At 37.5% G+C, this 18277-nt stretch overlaps 1 protein-coding gene across 1 annotated transcript in view; it reads right to left on the reverse strand.

Annotated features, from left to right (window-relative positions):
* Positions 1 to 18277, reverse strand: part of NRAP (nebulin related anchoring protein) — a gene marked incomplete at both ends in the record, with an annotated part of 51690 nt that overhangs the window by 15355 nt on the left and 18058 nt on the right. The window contains 14 exons of the mRNA XM_080347960.1: positions 305 to 409; positions 2237 to 2335; positions 4486 to 4590; positions 5650 to 5961; positions 6532 to 6639; positions 7101 to 7205; positions 9164 to 9262; positions 11519 to 11623; positions 11846 to 12043; positions 12551 to 12652; positions 13438 to 13545; positions 15097 to 15201; positions 15722 to 15820; positions 18135 to 18239. Coding sequence (XP_080204086.1) covers positions 305 to 409; positions 2237 to 2335; positions 4486 to 4590; positions 5650 to 5961; positions 6532 to 6639; positions 7101 to 7205; positions 9164 to 9262; positions 11519 to 11623; positions 11846 to 12043; positions 12551 to 12652; positions 13438 to 13545; positions 15097 to 15201; positions 15722 to 15820; positions 18135 to 18239 — 1755 coding nt within the window. The remainder of the gene's footprint in view (positions 1 to 304; positions 410 to 2236; positions 2336 to 4485; positions 4591 to 5649; positions 5962 to 6531; positions 6640 to 7100; positions 7206 to 9163; positions 9263 to 11518; positions 11624 to 11845; positions 12044 to 12550; positions 12653 to 13437; positions 13546 to 15096; positions 15202 to 15721; positions 15821 to 18134; positions 18240 to 18277) is intronic.

Consider the following 18277-nt stretch of genomic DNA (forward strand, 5'->3'; position numbering starts at 1 on the left):
AGTTTCATTCTATTCTAACATAAAGGGCTAACATAAATTAAACTATCATCACACAACAGGAAAAACAACATTACAAACGTCCATTATAAAAATGTGTTTGTTTGTTCATTCTTACTCTTTCTAAGTTAGGAGAAGCTTAATAAGAAGTTTGTTTTCTCATATTACTTCAGAAATATTTAGACCACAGAATGTTTATATACTTTGGAAAGGAGAGAAATTTACTATGATTCCCTGTGTAGGACAAACAGCAAAGAACTATCAACATTTTAACTTTCCTTTAATCTATTAAAGGTCAGATTCATACCTCGCTGATATTCATAGCATTTAATTTGGCCTGAAGGATTTCAGGAAGATCTGTTGTTGGTGTATACTGATGCTTTACACTCTCACCGTGCTCCCTGTACAGCCTCTGCAAAAAGAGACAAATTTCAGAAGCAAGTACTCACTACACATTCAATCGCGAGCTCAGACAAAAGCATTAACAAACAAGTTTTACAGAAAGCAAAGACTACAGAAAAGTGACAGAAGCATTAATAAAGACATGCAATTGCATCAGTCAAAAAGTATTAAAAAAGCTTTGGGAGTCTGATGCACCTATCAATTAGAGTACACTCGAGAGGAACTCCTTGAAGTTTTGAGTGTGTAAGTCAACGTATATGAAAATTCAGATATTTGAATATTAATTTGATAAGACTTCCAACATATGTGAATAGGGAAAGGGAGAATAAACAGCATTTATTAAGGATGTGCAGCCATGAGTGGCCCAACAGCACTTTGAAATTCCACAGAAATCTGGGGAGCTGAAGTTCCCAAACACATCTTTCCAAAGTTGTTCATTTTTAGCAGACAAATATGATGACAATTATCTGTGCAATTACTCCGAATTTATTTCCAGAGCTCAAAGGGGTGCTCAACAGTCAATGGCAAGAGATTAAAAAAAACTCAGAAGGTGACTGATCCCATCTTAAAACAGGTGTCTACGTGGGTTACTCATCTCAGTCCTTGGAGGAAGAACATAGGGTTGGCCCAGGACCAGCTGACATTTGGGTGTCTGCAGACACATAAGAGGAGTCCTACACAGTTAACTGGAACTTCCCCTACAATGGCCATGCAGAGTTCACCTCTTCCACATTATCTTTCTTTCCTAGTTTATTCTAATTTCTTCTTACACCATCATTTTCAGATGAGTATGGATTGTCACTGTTTTTTTTGGCTTTAGATACGATCCACGTCTTGGCCTCCTTACTTGCCTTACTCAGGTTCATATTTCTGTGTGAGGGTTTGAGACCCTCCAGATGTGAATGAACCTCTCCATTTCACCCTGTAGCCACTTTCTTTAGCAAGTAGGTCCACTTGTACTGCAGCTCCATAAGATAAAAATTAATGAGAGCTCCATGAGTGAAGAAGTAGAGCAGCAGACTGACTTTGACTGTGGCTCAGCAGAACAAAATGACTTATATTTATCCTGCCTGAGATGTCAGCCTTTTGGATCTTATTAATTAAACCAAAGACATAGACACTATAAGTATTACAATAGCATGTGTTTTACACAGTGTCTTTCATCTTCTTCTTCACTTTAAAAATATCTATTTTCACCATAAAACACCCTCTCATGTTTGAAACTTGTCTTTTTTGAGTGACTTTTGCTTATTATTCACTTCTGTATTATCCCAGTTAAGTCTACAATATTTTTAAATCGCTCTTCTATTAAAAATAAACATGTTTAAACACCAAACAGCCTCAATTCTTCTCTTTAAGGTTTCCCCTCCTGGATTTCTCTCTCAGCAGGATGACAGCTTGAAATAATTTATTTTTTCTTCCTTGTCACGCTGTCTTACATTTTGTTTCCAAAGAATATGCAGAAAGTGAAATTTGAAAGATCCTTTTGAAAAGGAGAAAGAACCCCAAATGTGTTCTTCCTCAATGAACCTCAAAAGGCCAAATGTCTCTAAACGTCAAAGGTCAGTCTTACTCCTAAATTTTACTTCTGAAAAAAAAAATCAGGCAGAAGGCCCTTTTTGCATGAAACTCCCATTCACTTCAGTGGGATCCCTATGACTTCTCATTCCAAGTCAGAAACATGTTCTTTGTGAGATGCACCACACCAGAACACAAAGTTTCCTGGTTCCCAAGGATAATCTCAGAGAAAGAAAGAGAGAGAAAGCCAGTGCTTCAATCAGGTCGTTCAAAGAGGATACCACTCTTATAATCATAATGTATATACATTATAACTTACATCCACAGCCTGGTTATAACTAATTCTAGCCTGGATCATCTCAGGAGTGTCTTTAATACTGGTAAACTTCAAAGCATATGGATGCTGACGGTACTTCTTCTGTTGAGCAGAAAAAGATCAAAGCTGTGAATTTTGTGCTGCTCTTTCATGCTATTTGAAAGAGAAAAATCATAGGTTGCTGGAGATTAGAGTGAATTTGTGAACATAATTATTATTCCTCTTTCCTCATCTTTATGTCCTAGGTACTTTCAGATTAATATTTGTTTCAATTTAACAATAACCTTTTGCTGATTAATATTAAAGTATTTCTCCCTAAATATAAGGGAAACATTTCAAAATCAGATTCTGCCCACATAAATACTCCAGAACTCAGGATTTTAAAAGTCTTCTTTTCAGATTACTTCAAGTACAGTATGAATGAGTATATTTTTATTTATGCTTCTTTAAGCAAGAAATTATATAAAATTCCAGTGTGTTAATAACGGCAACCAGTTAACTTATTGTTTCAGGGTTTAGGTTTCCTCGTAACACCTATAGCAAATCTGTGCGGTCATTAATACTGTGCCTAATTGTTATGGTATATTTTCTAGATAATTATATTAATTCTGCTTGCTTGAAAGGACCCATAGTAGCTTCTTAGAGTTCTTGTTACATACACATAATTAAAATGAAGGCTCTTTGATGGCAAAATGATATTTTTTCCATATGGCCAGGTCACTAAAAGCTTCTCCTGCTGCATGAGTTGTCCTATACCCATCAATACTCTTATCTCTTCTCCAGACAGTAAATTTTCCCGGTGCCTGTGATCAGCCCCCAAGTCAATAAGTATGTTCATGGCTCTTAAGGAAATTGTTTCTATCTCAGCGTTTGAGTCTAAAGGCATGTCATTCTCCTTTAAATTGAACTGTGATACACAGGAGTTTATTTGAGGCAACATCCTGATTCTTTGGGGACTCAAAACACCAATGTAAAACACAGCAACTCTTTTAGTGTATTACAAGCTTATGAGAAATGTTTTGGTTGCAGAAAGAAATCCCTTAAAAATGAGCAAACTCACTAAGATTAACTAGGGACAAAACTGGTTTATGCTTTGTCCTGATCAGCTGAAGAGAAAAATAAGTCTCGACCAGAACATCTCTACATAAAATTCCTAGAAATTATATGCTGGCAATTGCTTTTTACCAATATTACAAGGGCTAGAGACTGTGTATATGCAAGAAGGGAGGAGGCTCATAGCCACCTAAAATTACTTAGTACTCACAAAACAGTTGAGATGAGCAACGTAGCAAGTCAAATTTCTACTTGGCAGTTTTCAAAATGGTATACCCGTAAAGATTCTCAGTTACTACTCCAGCCAGCATTGCTGTACCAGCTTTTATGAAGTTCCCTTACTTTACACTAGCTGAGGATCTAGTTATGGTGCCTAAAAAAAAAAAATCTTTCTTTATTGTAGATGATTACATGGGAAAAAAATAGTGTTAGCAATTAGGCAGATGTGAAAGGATGACTGTATTTTTCTGAGACACTACAACAATGGTTAATGCTGTTATTCTCATTGAGTGAATTAACAGATGATTCCCGCATCAGCAGTGGTTAACTAAAAAAAATCACAGGATCTTACTGCAGCAGATTTGGCCAGTAAGACTCCTTCTGAAATAACAGAAACAGAATACTATGAACTTTTAACCATTTCCACCACAGCCTGCTTTGAGGGCCTCACAGAAATGGCACAAAGGATTCTAGAGCTCACCTTTACCTGCAAGTGATATTGGTTTTAGAGAGAAATAAGGATGAAAACTACTTGGGGGCCTATAGATAGCTACAAACAGATGTATCTATGTGAATTTCTACAGCTAAGGTGACTCTATATGAAAAAGGAGCAAGAAGGAACCTGTATCTATGACAAAAGAAGGTTCTGGGTCCAACGACTGCATCTTTTCATCATCTCTGCTGTTTTGCTTCATTAAAAAGGTAGGCTAGTGGGTAGCAATTGAGCACTGTTTGATTGCCATTATTATTCATAATATCATTTGTCACCTACTTTGTTTTTGCAAAGGCTATATGGACTCCTACTGGTGTGTGTTTGGTATCTGGTTTCTCTCTAATTACCAGTCCTATCCCTGGTTTTGAGGGCTTTCATGTAGCATGCCTTTTTCTTTCCCCTTTGAGTGGAAATTATTTTAATTTTATACAGACATTTTGCACACATTATGCAGCAAATTCTGTTACATGCTGTCATGAAATCTCACCTCACTAATGAGTTCTCCTGCCTTCTTAGCCTGCTCCACATTTAATGACCCAGTGGCTATCCATCCAACTCCTTTCATCCAGTTCAAATCTGCTCTGTATCGGTTCTGACAAAGAAAAAAAAGTGCCATTGTTGGTGTTCATATACTTAAAATGCCATTAAAGGATTCAGACATCTCACGAACAACAACCAAGTCAAATTAGTGTCTGCTTTTGTTTTATTCACTATTGCACAGTTGCAGGGAAAGCAAAAAAATTACAGAAAGAAGTAGAAGTATTAGGACTCACTAGCACTTGTGCAATATGCCTGGCATGGCAATTTTTAAAATTGGTCTACACCCTCCTGTGGTTCATAATTTTTACTCTAATGTAGCAAAACTTCAGTTTTATTGTGCATAGTGCACTTTTTAAAAGATCATTAATGATTTGTAATGATAAGAAAATTATACTTAGCATTTCCCAACCCCTATCCTGTTATTATAATGGAGAGAAAGCATTTTGTTTTGTTTTTTCCATGTGTCTTTAAGGAAGAAGAGTACAGTACTGAGCACTTTCCTCACAAAATCTCTCCTACCGATAGTCTACTCAATTCCAGAAGCTTATACAAGCACTACAGCTGGGGTTCCCAAAGAAGCCAGAAGGGTTTTAGCACCTATAGCTCAACAAGACCTGTACACTTATCTATCTTACTCTTCTTGAAAAGTTCTGACTTAAAACCTCAGAATGGAAGGTCTGACTTACAGTAACCATTTACAGTATCAGACAGTTCATCTGATGGTTACAGCTGAGCATGTGGTGCCTATATAAAATTTTGCTAGCAATTTTATTACCATAAATTATGTAACCTCCCTGTACATTAGGTATATATATAATAAACCTACATGATATGTGAATCCTAGTGTTTTATTAGCATTTGAAGTAGGCTTTGAAGAAGCCTCATAAACAGGATGATAACACTCCTCAAAAACACTGCACACCCCAAATATGTCTCTTGAGCAAATAAGTGGTTAATATTTATTGTTTTAATATTAACTGCTTAATAGTTGAAAAATTTGGTGCATAAATATGTCATGGCACTAAAAGCATCAACATCTGACGAAACTCAGCCCTAAGTGTCTGAGGGGTTGGATTAAAGGGTATTGAAATACATTAAGCTCTGGACTTACATCACTTTGCAATCCATAGGCCCACTTGGCCCATGCCACTTTCCTGTCAGTAGGCAGAGCTGTGTAGTGATGGAGAACTGTCTTGTATCCTTTATCTGTTGCCAAATTCTGAGCCTTTTTGGCATGGACAAGGTTAACCATATCCATGGGGATATGGAACTGATTCTTTGTGTCCTCAAATCCCTTCCTGTACTCCAGATCACTCTGCAACTTTGACATTTGAAGGGAATGAGCCATCTGCGAATCTTCCTGCACAGCCTTTACTCCAATCAGCTTACCCTTCATCTTCTCATAACTTTCCTTATATTTAATCTGTGAAGAAAAAAATAGACCATGAGTAAATCTTCTAAGCTGCCAAACTGACAGATCTGCTGGTAGCAAAGCAACTGCCTGTCAGTGCTGTGACATGTTTGGTCCTTCATACAAGCAAGTAAGAAGTTCATTTCCAAAAGAGAACTGGAATGCCTTAGAAATTATTAAGTGTTTTTGAAGAACAGACTCTTTCTCAATAATAACATGTTCACAAAAAGCTATAAGAAATCTTTTCTTTTCGGCACTGAAGTCAGAAGGTTCTTTCAGGTATGAAATTACGATTTTTCAGAGGAGATTTCTACTTCATTTTGAGTTCCAACATTTGTCCTTGAGTCAAAATGAAAATAGGAAAACATAGTCAGCATGTGGGGAAAAACTCTGAATTGCTCAGAGCAAACCTTCTGACTAACTATGGAATACCAGTCATCCAGATGACTTCTCCTTTGCTGCTTAGCACACATTGAGTGAGGCTGGCTGAGGGCACTGAGACATATATGACACATCCCCAACATTCTGGTAGCAACCTGGGCTATCCTAAGAATAAAGAAAGATGATTAAGTCCATACTCACATCACTTGCCAGATCCCTCTTTGCCTTAGCTGTCAAGAATGACAAAGCATCCAGACGAAGCACAAATCCTTTCTCCTTCTGCTTCTCCCAGCTACTCTTGTACAGTTTCTAAAAAGATGACAATAACACAGTCTCTTTGTTACTATCAGTACATTTTATAGTCACAGTGAAAGCTCTCAAGTAACATCAGATTGGTGAACACTGCCCGCACACCAACCATATGTCTAAGGATCATCAGATCTTGGTGTTTTCACTTACGTACTATAACTGTGGATACTGTAACCCCATTATCTCACTGGTTCCAATGAACCCGTCAATGTGCCACTCATCCAGAACCACGTGGCAAATACACAGCTTCAAACTCCAAAAGTGACTAGCCTTCAGAACAGCAGATATGACTAGTATTTAATTGAAAGCAAGTAATTAAATTTAGATGTAAAGTTTTTAGATCTAAGACATTGGACCTTCTCAGAGAAGCAACATAACATTTACCTACAGAACAAACATTTCAACAGGAGCTGTAACTCTTCACAAGAGTGAGGGAACCCAACCTTTGTCTCACACAGTACCTCACTCATATTGGCAGCATTTGCTTTGGCCAGCAGGAAGACAGGTTCATCTTTGCTGATGGTGTACTGGTGAAGAAACTGCTCTTTTCCTGACCTGTACATGACCTGCCCACAGAAAGCAAAGCTTGGTTAACCAGCAGTAGTACATGTTAAATGTTGAAGGAATACTGATTAAAACACCCCAAATATTCAAGAATTTGTTAGGGTTAATTTATTTGGTGAGGCAGTCTTTCGCATCATGACTTTTCTCGCCAGATCTGATTTAAAAGCTGGCCCACAGAGTCAGGTTGACCAAATTACTCATGGCTAAATTTCAGGGAAGCAGAGAAACAACATACATATCAGGGTACTTTAATTCTCTTTCCTAAACTTAGCTACTTATCTGGCAATAGAGCTGACATTCATACATATTCACTACAAGATGTATGCAATAATATATTTCATCCAATATTAAACTGCAGCTACTTTTTAGGTGGAATAAAAGTCTTTAATAGGACACAGAAACAGTGAATTGTAGGCATGAAATGAAGAAAACTAAGCAACTGAATCTGCTAAGAAAATTTGTGACCTAAATGTAATTGCTGACATAATACACCAGTAAGGACTAACATTCCAACTTTAAATGAGAATATCAAGGACTTTTCATGATCCAAGTAGCAAACATCTCCACTTGATATCCTGGGGCAACGTCAACAGAGAAAAGAACTGCTCTGTTCCAATCCTAACCATTCTGTGATTCTGTGAGAAGCCCATAAAGCTGTTGGAGGAGCTGTTAAAAAGCTATGGAAAGATGTCCCATTTCACAAATTGTTGTTTTTCTTACATCTCACGGAAAAAGAAATTTAAAAAAAAGTCCCTACTATAAAGCTTTAAATCCATAGTTACTACTCTGACTTCAACATACATACAGAAAGGCAGCATTGTCCAGTACATAGGAGACCAGCGTTCTCCTCTGATTCAATCTGGTGTCATCTTTGAGACAGACAGCACTCATCTAAGTAAGTGTCAGGATTTTATTGACACAGAGGAGCAAAAAAAGGAAACATGGTAGCTGCCTGGAAAAGACCAATCAAGAAGCAACAATGCTTCATTCACATAACAACTGAGAAGATGACAGTATCTTCAGTTCAAGTTGCAACATATTGAAAGTAATTTAAAAAAAACTTGGCAAGTCACTCCTGTTCCAAAATTAATTGGTCAGCAATTTTAACAACAGCTTCCCCTTCTTTTGGAAACTTAGAAGTGAGCTGCTGTCAGCTAGGTCCTGCCAAGGAGTTCTGAAATACCATCTGCCAGGGTTGCCCAGCGCCAAGGAACAACAGGGAGCATTCTGAAGGCACCCAGTCTGGGAAAATATGCCTATCTTATCATTTTGTTGAAAGTACCTTGACAGGAACAGCTGAAAAATGTGTGGTCTAACAAGACTCGTATAGCTTGAAGTAGTCTGATAGGGCCCTCAGTGGAGAGGAACACAGAACCTGAGATGGACGTATACATATACACACACACACATATATATACATATACACACACACACACATATATGTCTCTGTGCTAACGTCTACCTTGCTTTGAAGCACTGCCTGAGGATCAGCTGGGAATAGTCTTTTCCCTCCAGCTTGCTTCCTCAGTTTTACTACCTCAGTTTTCATGTAGATGACAGTTATGTCTCAGGAATACTCAGGCAGCCTCTCATGCAGCTTTTCAGCCATCCTTGAATCCAGCCTGTATCACCCACAAGTTTGCTGCCAGGACTGTCTTGTAGGGGCATCCCCATCTCCCTCTGGCTTTTGACATCATTTGTGAGAAGCCTCACTTGCTTATTTCCATTTGTATTGTGGTTTGCTTTTTTGTTATTGTTCTAGTTCAGAGAATTCAATGGAAGAATTCATCAAATAAACAAATAAAAACCCTCAGAAATAAATCTCAATAAATTTCTTATATCGAAACACTTCATGACTGGGTCCTCTTCCACAACCACCACCTCCCACTGCATGTATCTCAGGAATGACCACATTATGACTGAACTATTTGCAAAGAGACAAATTCAGTCAAAGACTCACATCACTTTGCAGTTCCTGGCTTTTCTTGGCATGTTTGATCTGAGAACTGTCAGCCACACTGGTGAACTTCAGAGCATCAGCCTTTTGTCTGTACTTTTTCTAGATCAAATTAAAGCAGAATACACAAATGTTACTACAATATTTACCTTCTCCAAAAATGTAGTGTTTTCAAAAACTACACAACTGATAGAGCCAGAATCCCAAGACAATTTCAGCACATACGCTGTGAGGACTCCAGTGGCGAGGAGAATAGTGCTAGAGTTTGCCAAATGCATTGCTGCTGACCTGGCAAGCAGAAATACTCTTTGGTGTCCAATGTAGCATTAATAGCTGCATACCATACAAAGGCCAGGCTGCACACCAACTGATGAGTATCTTCACAAACTATGTATGACTTAAGTCAGGGCCCAAGAGAGCTCATGAGCTACACAGTCAGTATTACTATCTCATATTCCTACATGAGACTTCTCAAGCATATGCCCATGTTGTTCAAATCATTGAATATGCGTTATTGTGATATTTCTAAATTATTAAGATATTTCTAAATTATCAATCAATTAAATTATAACAAGCAATTTCAGTGTCCTGAAAGCAACTTTAACTGAAAATATTCCCAACCATCTCCCAGTTCTTTTCAAAGTAGAGCTCAGCAAAGACACTGCAGTCACGCCTTCCTGGGAGCAAGAGCTATGAGAGCCCTCCACAAGGCTCAAGTCTTGGATGTGGAATGAAACATTGTGCTCCATTCATCCTCTGATACTAGTAGTTACATAAAATCTGTTTTATCAGACAAATTTGCATAGAGACTAAGATTTCTAGTTTAGTAAACAAGACTTCCCTTACTTTTAGTCCATCTTACTTTCTACTTTACATCTGAAGCACATCAAAGTGAGTGGGAAACTTCCATTGACTTAATCAGGCTTTGGATCTGGCCTCTTTTGAACAAATGTCATTGCCTGAGCCTTTTGCATCATCCCTTGGAGAGCAAACTAAGCATCTCTTTCTGTCTTTGAGACAGTACAAGGAAATGCAGCACCCTATTTCAAGACCACAGTATGACACAGGAGGCCAGGCAGACACTCCTTAGATACTTTAGTGGAATTTGTATTCTAACAGTTCACCTATGAAGTGGGGCATTCCACCTAGAAAAGGTATAAATGAATTTTATCATTATCTGGCATTTCAGGAGAGAAATCCTCCTGTTTGAACTGATGGGTGAACGGATCAGTTAATGCTGTGGTTCTGCTCAGGGAACACAAAACAGAAGTTGAAAAAGCACACAGCACTTCAAAGAGGTGCTCACTGCTTTATTTTAGGAACCAGAAGGGAGGGAGGCAGATTAAAAACAGCATGTTTTGTCACATTGCATGGAACACCATGTAGTGACATTCTGCAAAGAAATGACAAAATGCCAGGCTCTGTATGGCAATAGAGATCTCTAAAATAATATCCACCAGTCTCCAGTTTAAGTGACTGTCAGCCATCTCTTGGCCTTACACAGCACTGGAACGAAAAGGCAGATCATTATGGATTAAATATTTGTGGAAGCGATTATTACTACAGCAGACCACAGCAGCAGATGTCAGTCTATCCCTAGCAAGACACTGGATCTGAGAGCAGCTGCTCTTCTTTTGTTTCTAAGATTTATTTTTTCCCCCTTGCAGGAGTACTGAGAGCATGTCAGAGACCCAAGGTATTAGAGAGTGTGATCTCCAGTAACTAACTGGCTTCTGTTCCTTCCTCCAACACTAAGTGGGATTTTATCCTTCTTGTCAAACTTCCCCTAATTTATTCTTCAACCTGTCCTCTAGTTTTCCTAGCACTAGTGAGACAACTCAGTCGTAGCTAAGGAGCTGAGGAAGTGTTCCATAAGGTTAATGGCAGCACGAAACCATGAATTAATTTAGTGAAAGCAATAAAGATCAGCACAAACACATCCCATCTTTACCAATGGCCTAGAAAACTTCCAAACATGGCTAACAAATATCTAATATTTCAGCACTGTTCCTTAAAACTCTATGCATTTTGTGTAGCATGTACCATGGGAATTTCTGATTCTCTTCAGTGCTACTCTGCAAAATGGGTAGGTGAATGAAAAGAGATGGAAGCACAGTTATGGAGACTTCTGCTTCACAAACTTGACAGAAATCAATACTCATATAATGGAAACGTATATTTTTAACCTGTAACCCAGGATATCCTAAATGGTATAATACCTAAACAATGTCCATCAGTTTCTCCATTTCTCAGATTTTCTTTATTAGGAATTCCTTACCTATTGCACATAATCTAGTGGAATAAGAGTGCATAAAGCTTTGAATACACAACAGACAGAAGCGTGAGCACTTTGCTTACCTCACTGACTAAATCTCCTGCCTTTTTGGCTTGTTGTATATTAAGACTTCCTTCTGTGATACACCCAGCTCCTTTCATCCACATCAGATCTGCCCTATATCGAAGCTGTAGAGGAAAATGATATTTATTGGCATGAGGCACACAGGTACAACGTTTGCATGCGAAGATGTGCACCCTTTCTAGTTTCAACCCATTCTGAAGACATTTTAAAAAGTCATAGCACAAATCAAACAGCATCTAGATAAAATGAGTAATAATGTCAAACTGAAAAAGTCTATAAACACTTATACTGCTTGTAACAGTTAAGCTGGGTATATAACATCTTACATCACTCTGGAGACCATAAGCCTTCTTTGCCCATTTGGTTTTCATATCTTCTGGAACCACTGTGTATTCGTGGAGCCTCTTTCTATAATCCAGGTCACTAGCAAGTGCCTGGGCCTTCTTCGCATGCCTCAGGTTTACCATGTCCATAGGCAGATGGAAATGGGTCTTACTCTCCTCAAAATCTTTTTTGTAGGCAATCTAGAAACAGAAGTTATTAAAATAAATTGTCTGTATCAGTGTATTGCAGAGCCAAAGATATCTTAAATCTCCACTCCTGTTTGTGTCCTTATGCAGATTAGGCAAAAAACACATGTGTCAATCAGATCCTACGAGGGCTACACAAAACAGATGGTAGGATGAATTTTGCAGACTCTAGAGATATCTTCTCTATTACAGTACATCTTACTTTTAAACATACTTTTATCTGTTTTAAAATTTTATGTAGAAGTGTTTATATTGTGGTTTTAATAGGATGGTCTTTTCCTGCCCCAAAATAAGGTCATCATCAACCCAAAATTCCCTACGAGAACAAAAATACTATACAATCATTGCAGATTAACAGACTGAGGAAGGAAACCACTTTTTGTTAAATGCTTCAAAGAATTTCTTATAGTGAAAGAAGTAACAGTGGTAGATCGCATATAGTTGCTAAAAGATTAATAATTTTGAAAAATACCTTTTGAGTCAGAGAAATAAATAATTTACCTCGCTACTCATCTTGGCCACCTGCAGAGAGTGCAAAAGTCTTGAATCTTTGGTTCCAATTGCTTTTCCTTTTGTTTTTTCATATTCTTCTCTATATTTAATCTGTGGAAAAAAACACTTTAGGTTAAAGAACATTTCCAATTACGCAAAAGATAAGCAATATGTTTTTCACTGGCAATTTGGATGGTCAAAATTTACAAGGGTTTAGTCTGGTTGCCACTTCAGATTTCCCAGATTTTCCCAGAAATTCCCAAAGGGGCAAGGCTGGTTTAATTTTTGTTGTCTCTAACCTCATTCTTTAAGGCTCACTCCTCGGATGTGGATATGCTTATAAAGTCTTTAGATTAGCTAAATTATCTTGTTCTTAAACCAAAAGATAAGAAAATCGATGATATAAAACCCAAGCAAGGAATTCAAGATTTGTTTTTCTTAATGAGATGGGATTTTGGAACCGTCATTATTGCTGAACACTAGATAGCTGTAGGAAAAGCTTCTTCCTTTTCTGCCTCTCTGCAGGTTAAGAATCATGACAGAAGTTGTTTAGAAAGAGTTTGTTTGGAAAAATTCTATATATGTGTGTTTATGATAACAGCATTTTTGAAGCTATAAACAATTCAAAACACTGAATTTTACTATGGGAGCATTGAGCCATTGTCACTTCGCAGATTTTCCTTCCTTCTGTACATTTGCATTAAAAACAATAATTTTCACAGAGTGAAATTTCATAGCAGAGTCTAAGAAAGCTTCCAACTGCTCAGCAGCCACTCAGAAAGATGAACAGCCAAATACAGGACTTAAAAATCCACATGAAGCGCGCTAAGCTTTATTTCCCTGTGCTTTAGCACCTTATATAAAGAATAATTCCTAGGTAATTAAATATAACATACATCACTGGCAAGATCCCTTGAAGCTTTGGCAGCAAGTAAAGGCAGAGAATCAAGTTTCATTTCAAAGCCCCGGCCCTTACTCTTCTCCCAGCCTTCTTTGTACTTAATCTGAGAAAGCAAAGACAGCAACATGTCACTGACACATAAACACACAAGATCTTCAAATGAACATGAAAATGACTTAAGAGCAAAGTGGAATCTTCTTAGGTCAGAGTTCATTATCATTTTGAGCTAACTAACTGTCCAGGATTGAGTCAAAAATTTTATTATCGGAGTTTACAGGGACTTTAAATCCCAGCACATGCACCAATATTCCTCTAATTTTAAACAGGCGTGGGCAAAAGAAGGTTTTTCAAAAGTGCCTGTGGTTATGTCTTCATACGCAAATACTGTAGATTAATAGAAGCTGATATATAGGGTGGAACAGCTGGTGCTCAGAATCAGACATCACTCATTTCAGGTTTTGTCTTCCTCCCCATCAAACTAGAGCTCGTCAGGTCCCATGCACTGATTATCTATTTGTAGCTGCAGTTCTTTGTGAGCGCTGCTGGAGAGCACCTTTCAGTTGGGCTGCATTCAAAAGGAATCCAGCTCATGTGCTCAGAGAACACCCCAGAATGTGAAGCAAAGCTCAGTGAAGCAACCCTTCTGATCAGATTTGCTTCAAAAGCACACTCATGAGCCACACTATATCACAAACGTAGATGAAACATGTGAGAATCACATGCTTATCTTCTGAAAATTAATGGAAGTTAAAGTGCTAGTTGTTTAAGCTTTTTTTCACGGTTCCACTTGAGATTCTGGTGGGGCAGGATCGCATATGCCTTCACGCATACTATGCATGTACCTAATAAAGTATCCAGGAAGCCCTGTTTTCTAGATTTGGCTTTACATATGGTCATATTTTACTAATATCTAATGATGAGCATGCATCCCACACATTACAGCCACACAGAGCGTTGCTCCACAACCCTTCACCAATGCAACTCAAATTAAACTTAGGGGAAGAACACAAGGTATAAATATGCCAGGAAAAACTTTGAGTAATGTCAACTCAAACCCATGAAAAATTATGGCTCAAAAATAATAGTCACATCAGTAATAAGTCTGGGTTTTTTTCTGGTTTTGCATTTATTTTTCCTGTTAGGCTTTTTCCCTCCAAAACTATCTACAAAAATGGAGGCCTGAAAAATACTTTAAAAATTGAATAGGAGTTAAACTTTTCCTGCAAGTGCTTGACTTTAACACACAGGTCTCTAAATAAATCACTATATTTTGTCACGAACTATGAATGGCAGCAACAGCAGGCTTGATCCAAGTTCACAGAAGTCATCGTGTTTCTTTCCATTGGGCTTTGAGTTATTAGAACTGTGCAAACGTTGGTTCTTCATACAAACGCCACATCAGAAGCAGTTAATTTTGTGGACGCTGATTTACTAAAGCAATTCAAATAATCTGAAACAGTTTTGCAAATAAGATGTCTACCAGTTTCACCATACTTGAGATCATATCCCTTTCTTTTCTAGTTACCACACCTCACGCTGTTTACTGAAGACCGATGGTAAATGCTAAATGCTTTTAGAAACAGTGTCATCATCTTTACATTCATTTCTATTAATGGCAGCACGAATACGAATGTTTCCACATTGCTTGGCTTACCTCACTGTATAGCTCAGCATTGGCTTTTGCCTTGACTAACTGAGGTACGTCCTGCGGTATAGTGTAATTTGTTTTTGTCTTCTCGTACTGGGCTCTGTAGTTCAGCTGCCAAATGTTGAAAAAGTCAACAACAAACTCAGTTATTTTTAACTCACTAAAAATATGACCATTACACTTATTGATTGCTGTTGAATTTCAGGTTATTAGTGCCATATGTTATAGATACATTCTTAGTTATGTTTGACTCAAATACGAGGGCAATAAAGCAATTATCATTTTTACCTTGATACTAGGAAGTAGAATAATTATTATACAAATAGAATAGGTATTGCTTGTCTAAAAGTAGAAAATACCCTATTAAAAAAGCATGCATTAATAAATACACAGAAAATAAATTCCTAAAAAAAGCACACTAAGACCACTCTTAAAAATGGAAGAAAATATTAAACCTACTAGTATACTTGCCACATTCTTGGAAGTGATTTAATTCAATTTGTGTTATTGTTTTGGTTGTAAATCTGCTAATGAACTATCAACAATAAAAACAATCAAGTTACAAATGCTATAAAATCAAATTATCTTATCATTCTAATAAACAGTGATGGCTAATAATGACAAAACTTACATCACTGAGCTGCTGTGCATTTATTTTGGCTTGAGCAATTTGTGGAGTGCTGGCAACAGAGCTGTACTTCAGCTTGTCTATGCTTTGCCTGTAGTTTACCTAATTTAATAGAAAATTTTTAAAAATTTAGTAAAGGAAGAAATGTTCAGACTGGAAAATGAGATTGAGTAGACAAAGTTTTGTTAGCTAATACCCTGGGTAAATCACTACTTAAATCATAATAAATTGAGGTGAGGAAAACCACCAGGATTTCTTGGATGAGATCTGAGTTAATGCTCTGGAACTCTCCCAGTCTGAGGTCACAGTTTTCATTCCACTTTGAAAATGAAATTCACCCCTTCGCCTCAAAACCACAAATAATTTAAAAGATGCAGCTTCAGCTTGTCCACAAAGCATTCCTATCAAACTGATATCCTTAACCATCACTCAGACTATTTTTATGTTTATCAGACTATCTCTATAAAGGAACATTGTCTATTAAGAGGTCTGCCCACTGTAATGCTGTACAGAGAAAATGAACTCACACTTTGTCTTTACCGTGTAATAATTAACCACAGTATTTCCCTGTGTGGTAAGAGTTTTGTGTGGATTATGATAGAAGAAAAATATATATTTATGGTACAAAAAAGTCATGTTAAAGTCAGCAACATATAGGATTGGAGCCCACTAAATTCTTAACACATTAACACAGCAGCAGGAATACTAAGGTATGAAATAAATTTCTTAAATCCCCAAATTATGCAAGATAAAAAAAATCAAGGAGAAGCTTTCTTTCAGACCTGTTGCTGCTAAAGGACTCAGTGCTACACTGCAGGACACAATTACTATTCTCTGTATGTCTTAAATAATATTCACTGTAGTTAATCACCACTTCACAGACATTGCAGATCACATTGCTTACAACTACTTTCTTAAGGCCACTTTTTTCCAGGAAAGTAGAGGATATTTCTACAGACTTGGAGTTACTGAAACTATTTAATGTGAACATTCTTATCTCAGCTATCCACATGTAAACTTATTTTTTTCTGCCATAATGACAAAAACTAGAAAAAAAAAAAGGCCTGAATTATCCCACAGTTCCAAAGTGATCAAGTACTTAAAACAGTTAATCTACTTCTTTACAGAGACAGAATTTTACTTCCAGAGAAAGGGATCATTTCTTTTGGACTGAAAATATGTATTTACTGCTACTCATGATTGCTTAGTGTGAGAGAGTTGCATTCTTACAGAGTTCCAAGTAAGCACATTGGTTATCAGTAAGCAGATGAGCCCTGGGACTGTTTCCAACTAGTAGATGATGATTATGATTAGGGCAACTGAGTCTCTGTAACCCGTTGACTGACATGCTCCAAACCCAGATGGTGACTATGAATTTTTGAGCCATAGGTAGTGCTGAAATATTTAGAGTGGGTAAAACTAATTTGTACATTTTGGACATGAAGTCACGCTTACTTTGTACTCTAAGAATACAACTCTCTCACTAAGCAATCAAACAGTGAACTTTACTTTTTTTTTAAGCATTTTCAAAAACAAAGCTGAAATTGCTGCTCAAGAGGCACTACTGCATCTTACAGTTGAAGTATATCAAGTACTTCCTCAAAAACAACAGGGTTCTCAAATTCTACCTCTTAATGCTACCACCTTTTTCTTGGAAAAGGTATTTAGGCCCTGATAAAGGCAGGTTATATACATCTTAGATAGTCAGAAATGCCATGTGGAGGTGCTATTGTATTCCTGTTGATTTTATAACGCCTGATGCATGTGGTCCTAACTAAGGCACATGTTAAGTTCCCAATGGTAGATGAGATCAATCAAGCCTTCAGTCCTCGTGGGAGGTGAAAGTATGGCATCCACTACAGCCTGATGTCTTTCATTTCTCTGTAAAGCACATATAACCACAGCAGTACACAAATTTCTTCACATTGTTGCAGCAGCAACTCAGCCCCAAGCACAGAGGGCACCTCACTCACATGGACCACATGCATAAAGAAGGTTACGTGACCAATTAACTTCCCATCAAATCTGAACACCTATTATATCATCTTCAGGGAATTCACAAAGAATGAGAAGCCTGTTTAAGTCTCCCTGTCCTTTCAGTGCTTGATGATGCTGTTGAAGCTGCACAGGATGGTGAGATGTTTTACAACACAGAGCAGAGATGGGGCAGAACTTGCTCATTTCACATCACTGTACAATCTGTGCTGAACCGAAGCCAATGACAGGAGGTGGCAGCACTTCGTATTCCTCTGAGCCCTCTTGACCCCCTGCATTTTTTTGCTTTAACTTTGTTCTCACCACCTGTTTGCTCCCATGATTAAATCATCATTTGACACACGCAATCTATCACAGTCTGTCCTACGGAGAGATGATGAGCCATGCAAGTCATAGAAAAAAAAATCATAAAATTATTTACATCTTTCAAAGGGACCAACTTCCTTGTTGTCTGATATGAAGGAGTTAGTGTAGCTGGGTAATTGTAGTCAACACCATCATGTTTGTAATCAGATTTATAGGCTATCTGAAACACAAGGAGAAAAAAAAAAATCATTGTTTTTT

This window comes from Nesoenas mayeri, assembly GCF_963082525.1.
Source record: "Nesoenas mayeri genome assembly, chromosome: 7".
NCBI classification, from domain to species: Eukaryota; Metazoa; Chordata; class Aves; order Columbiformes; family Columbidae; genus Nesoenas; species Nesoenas mayeri.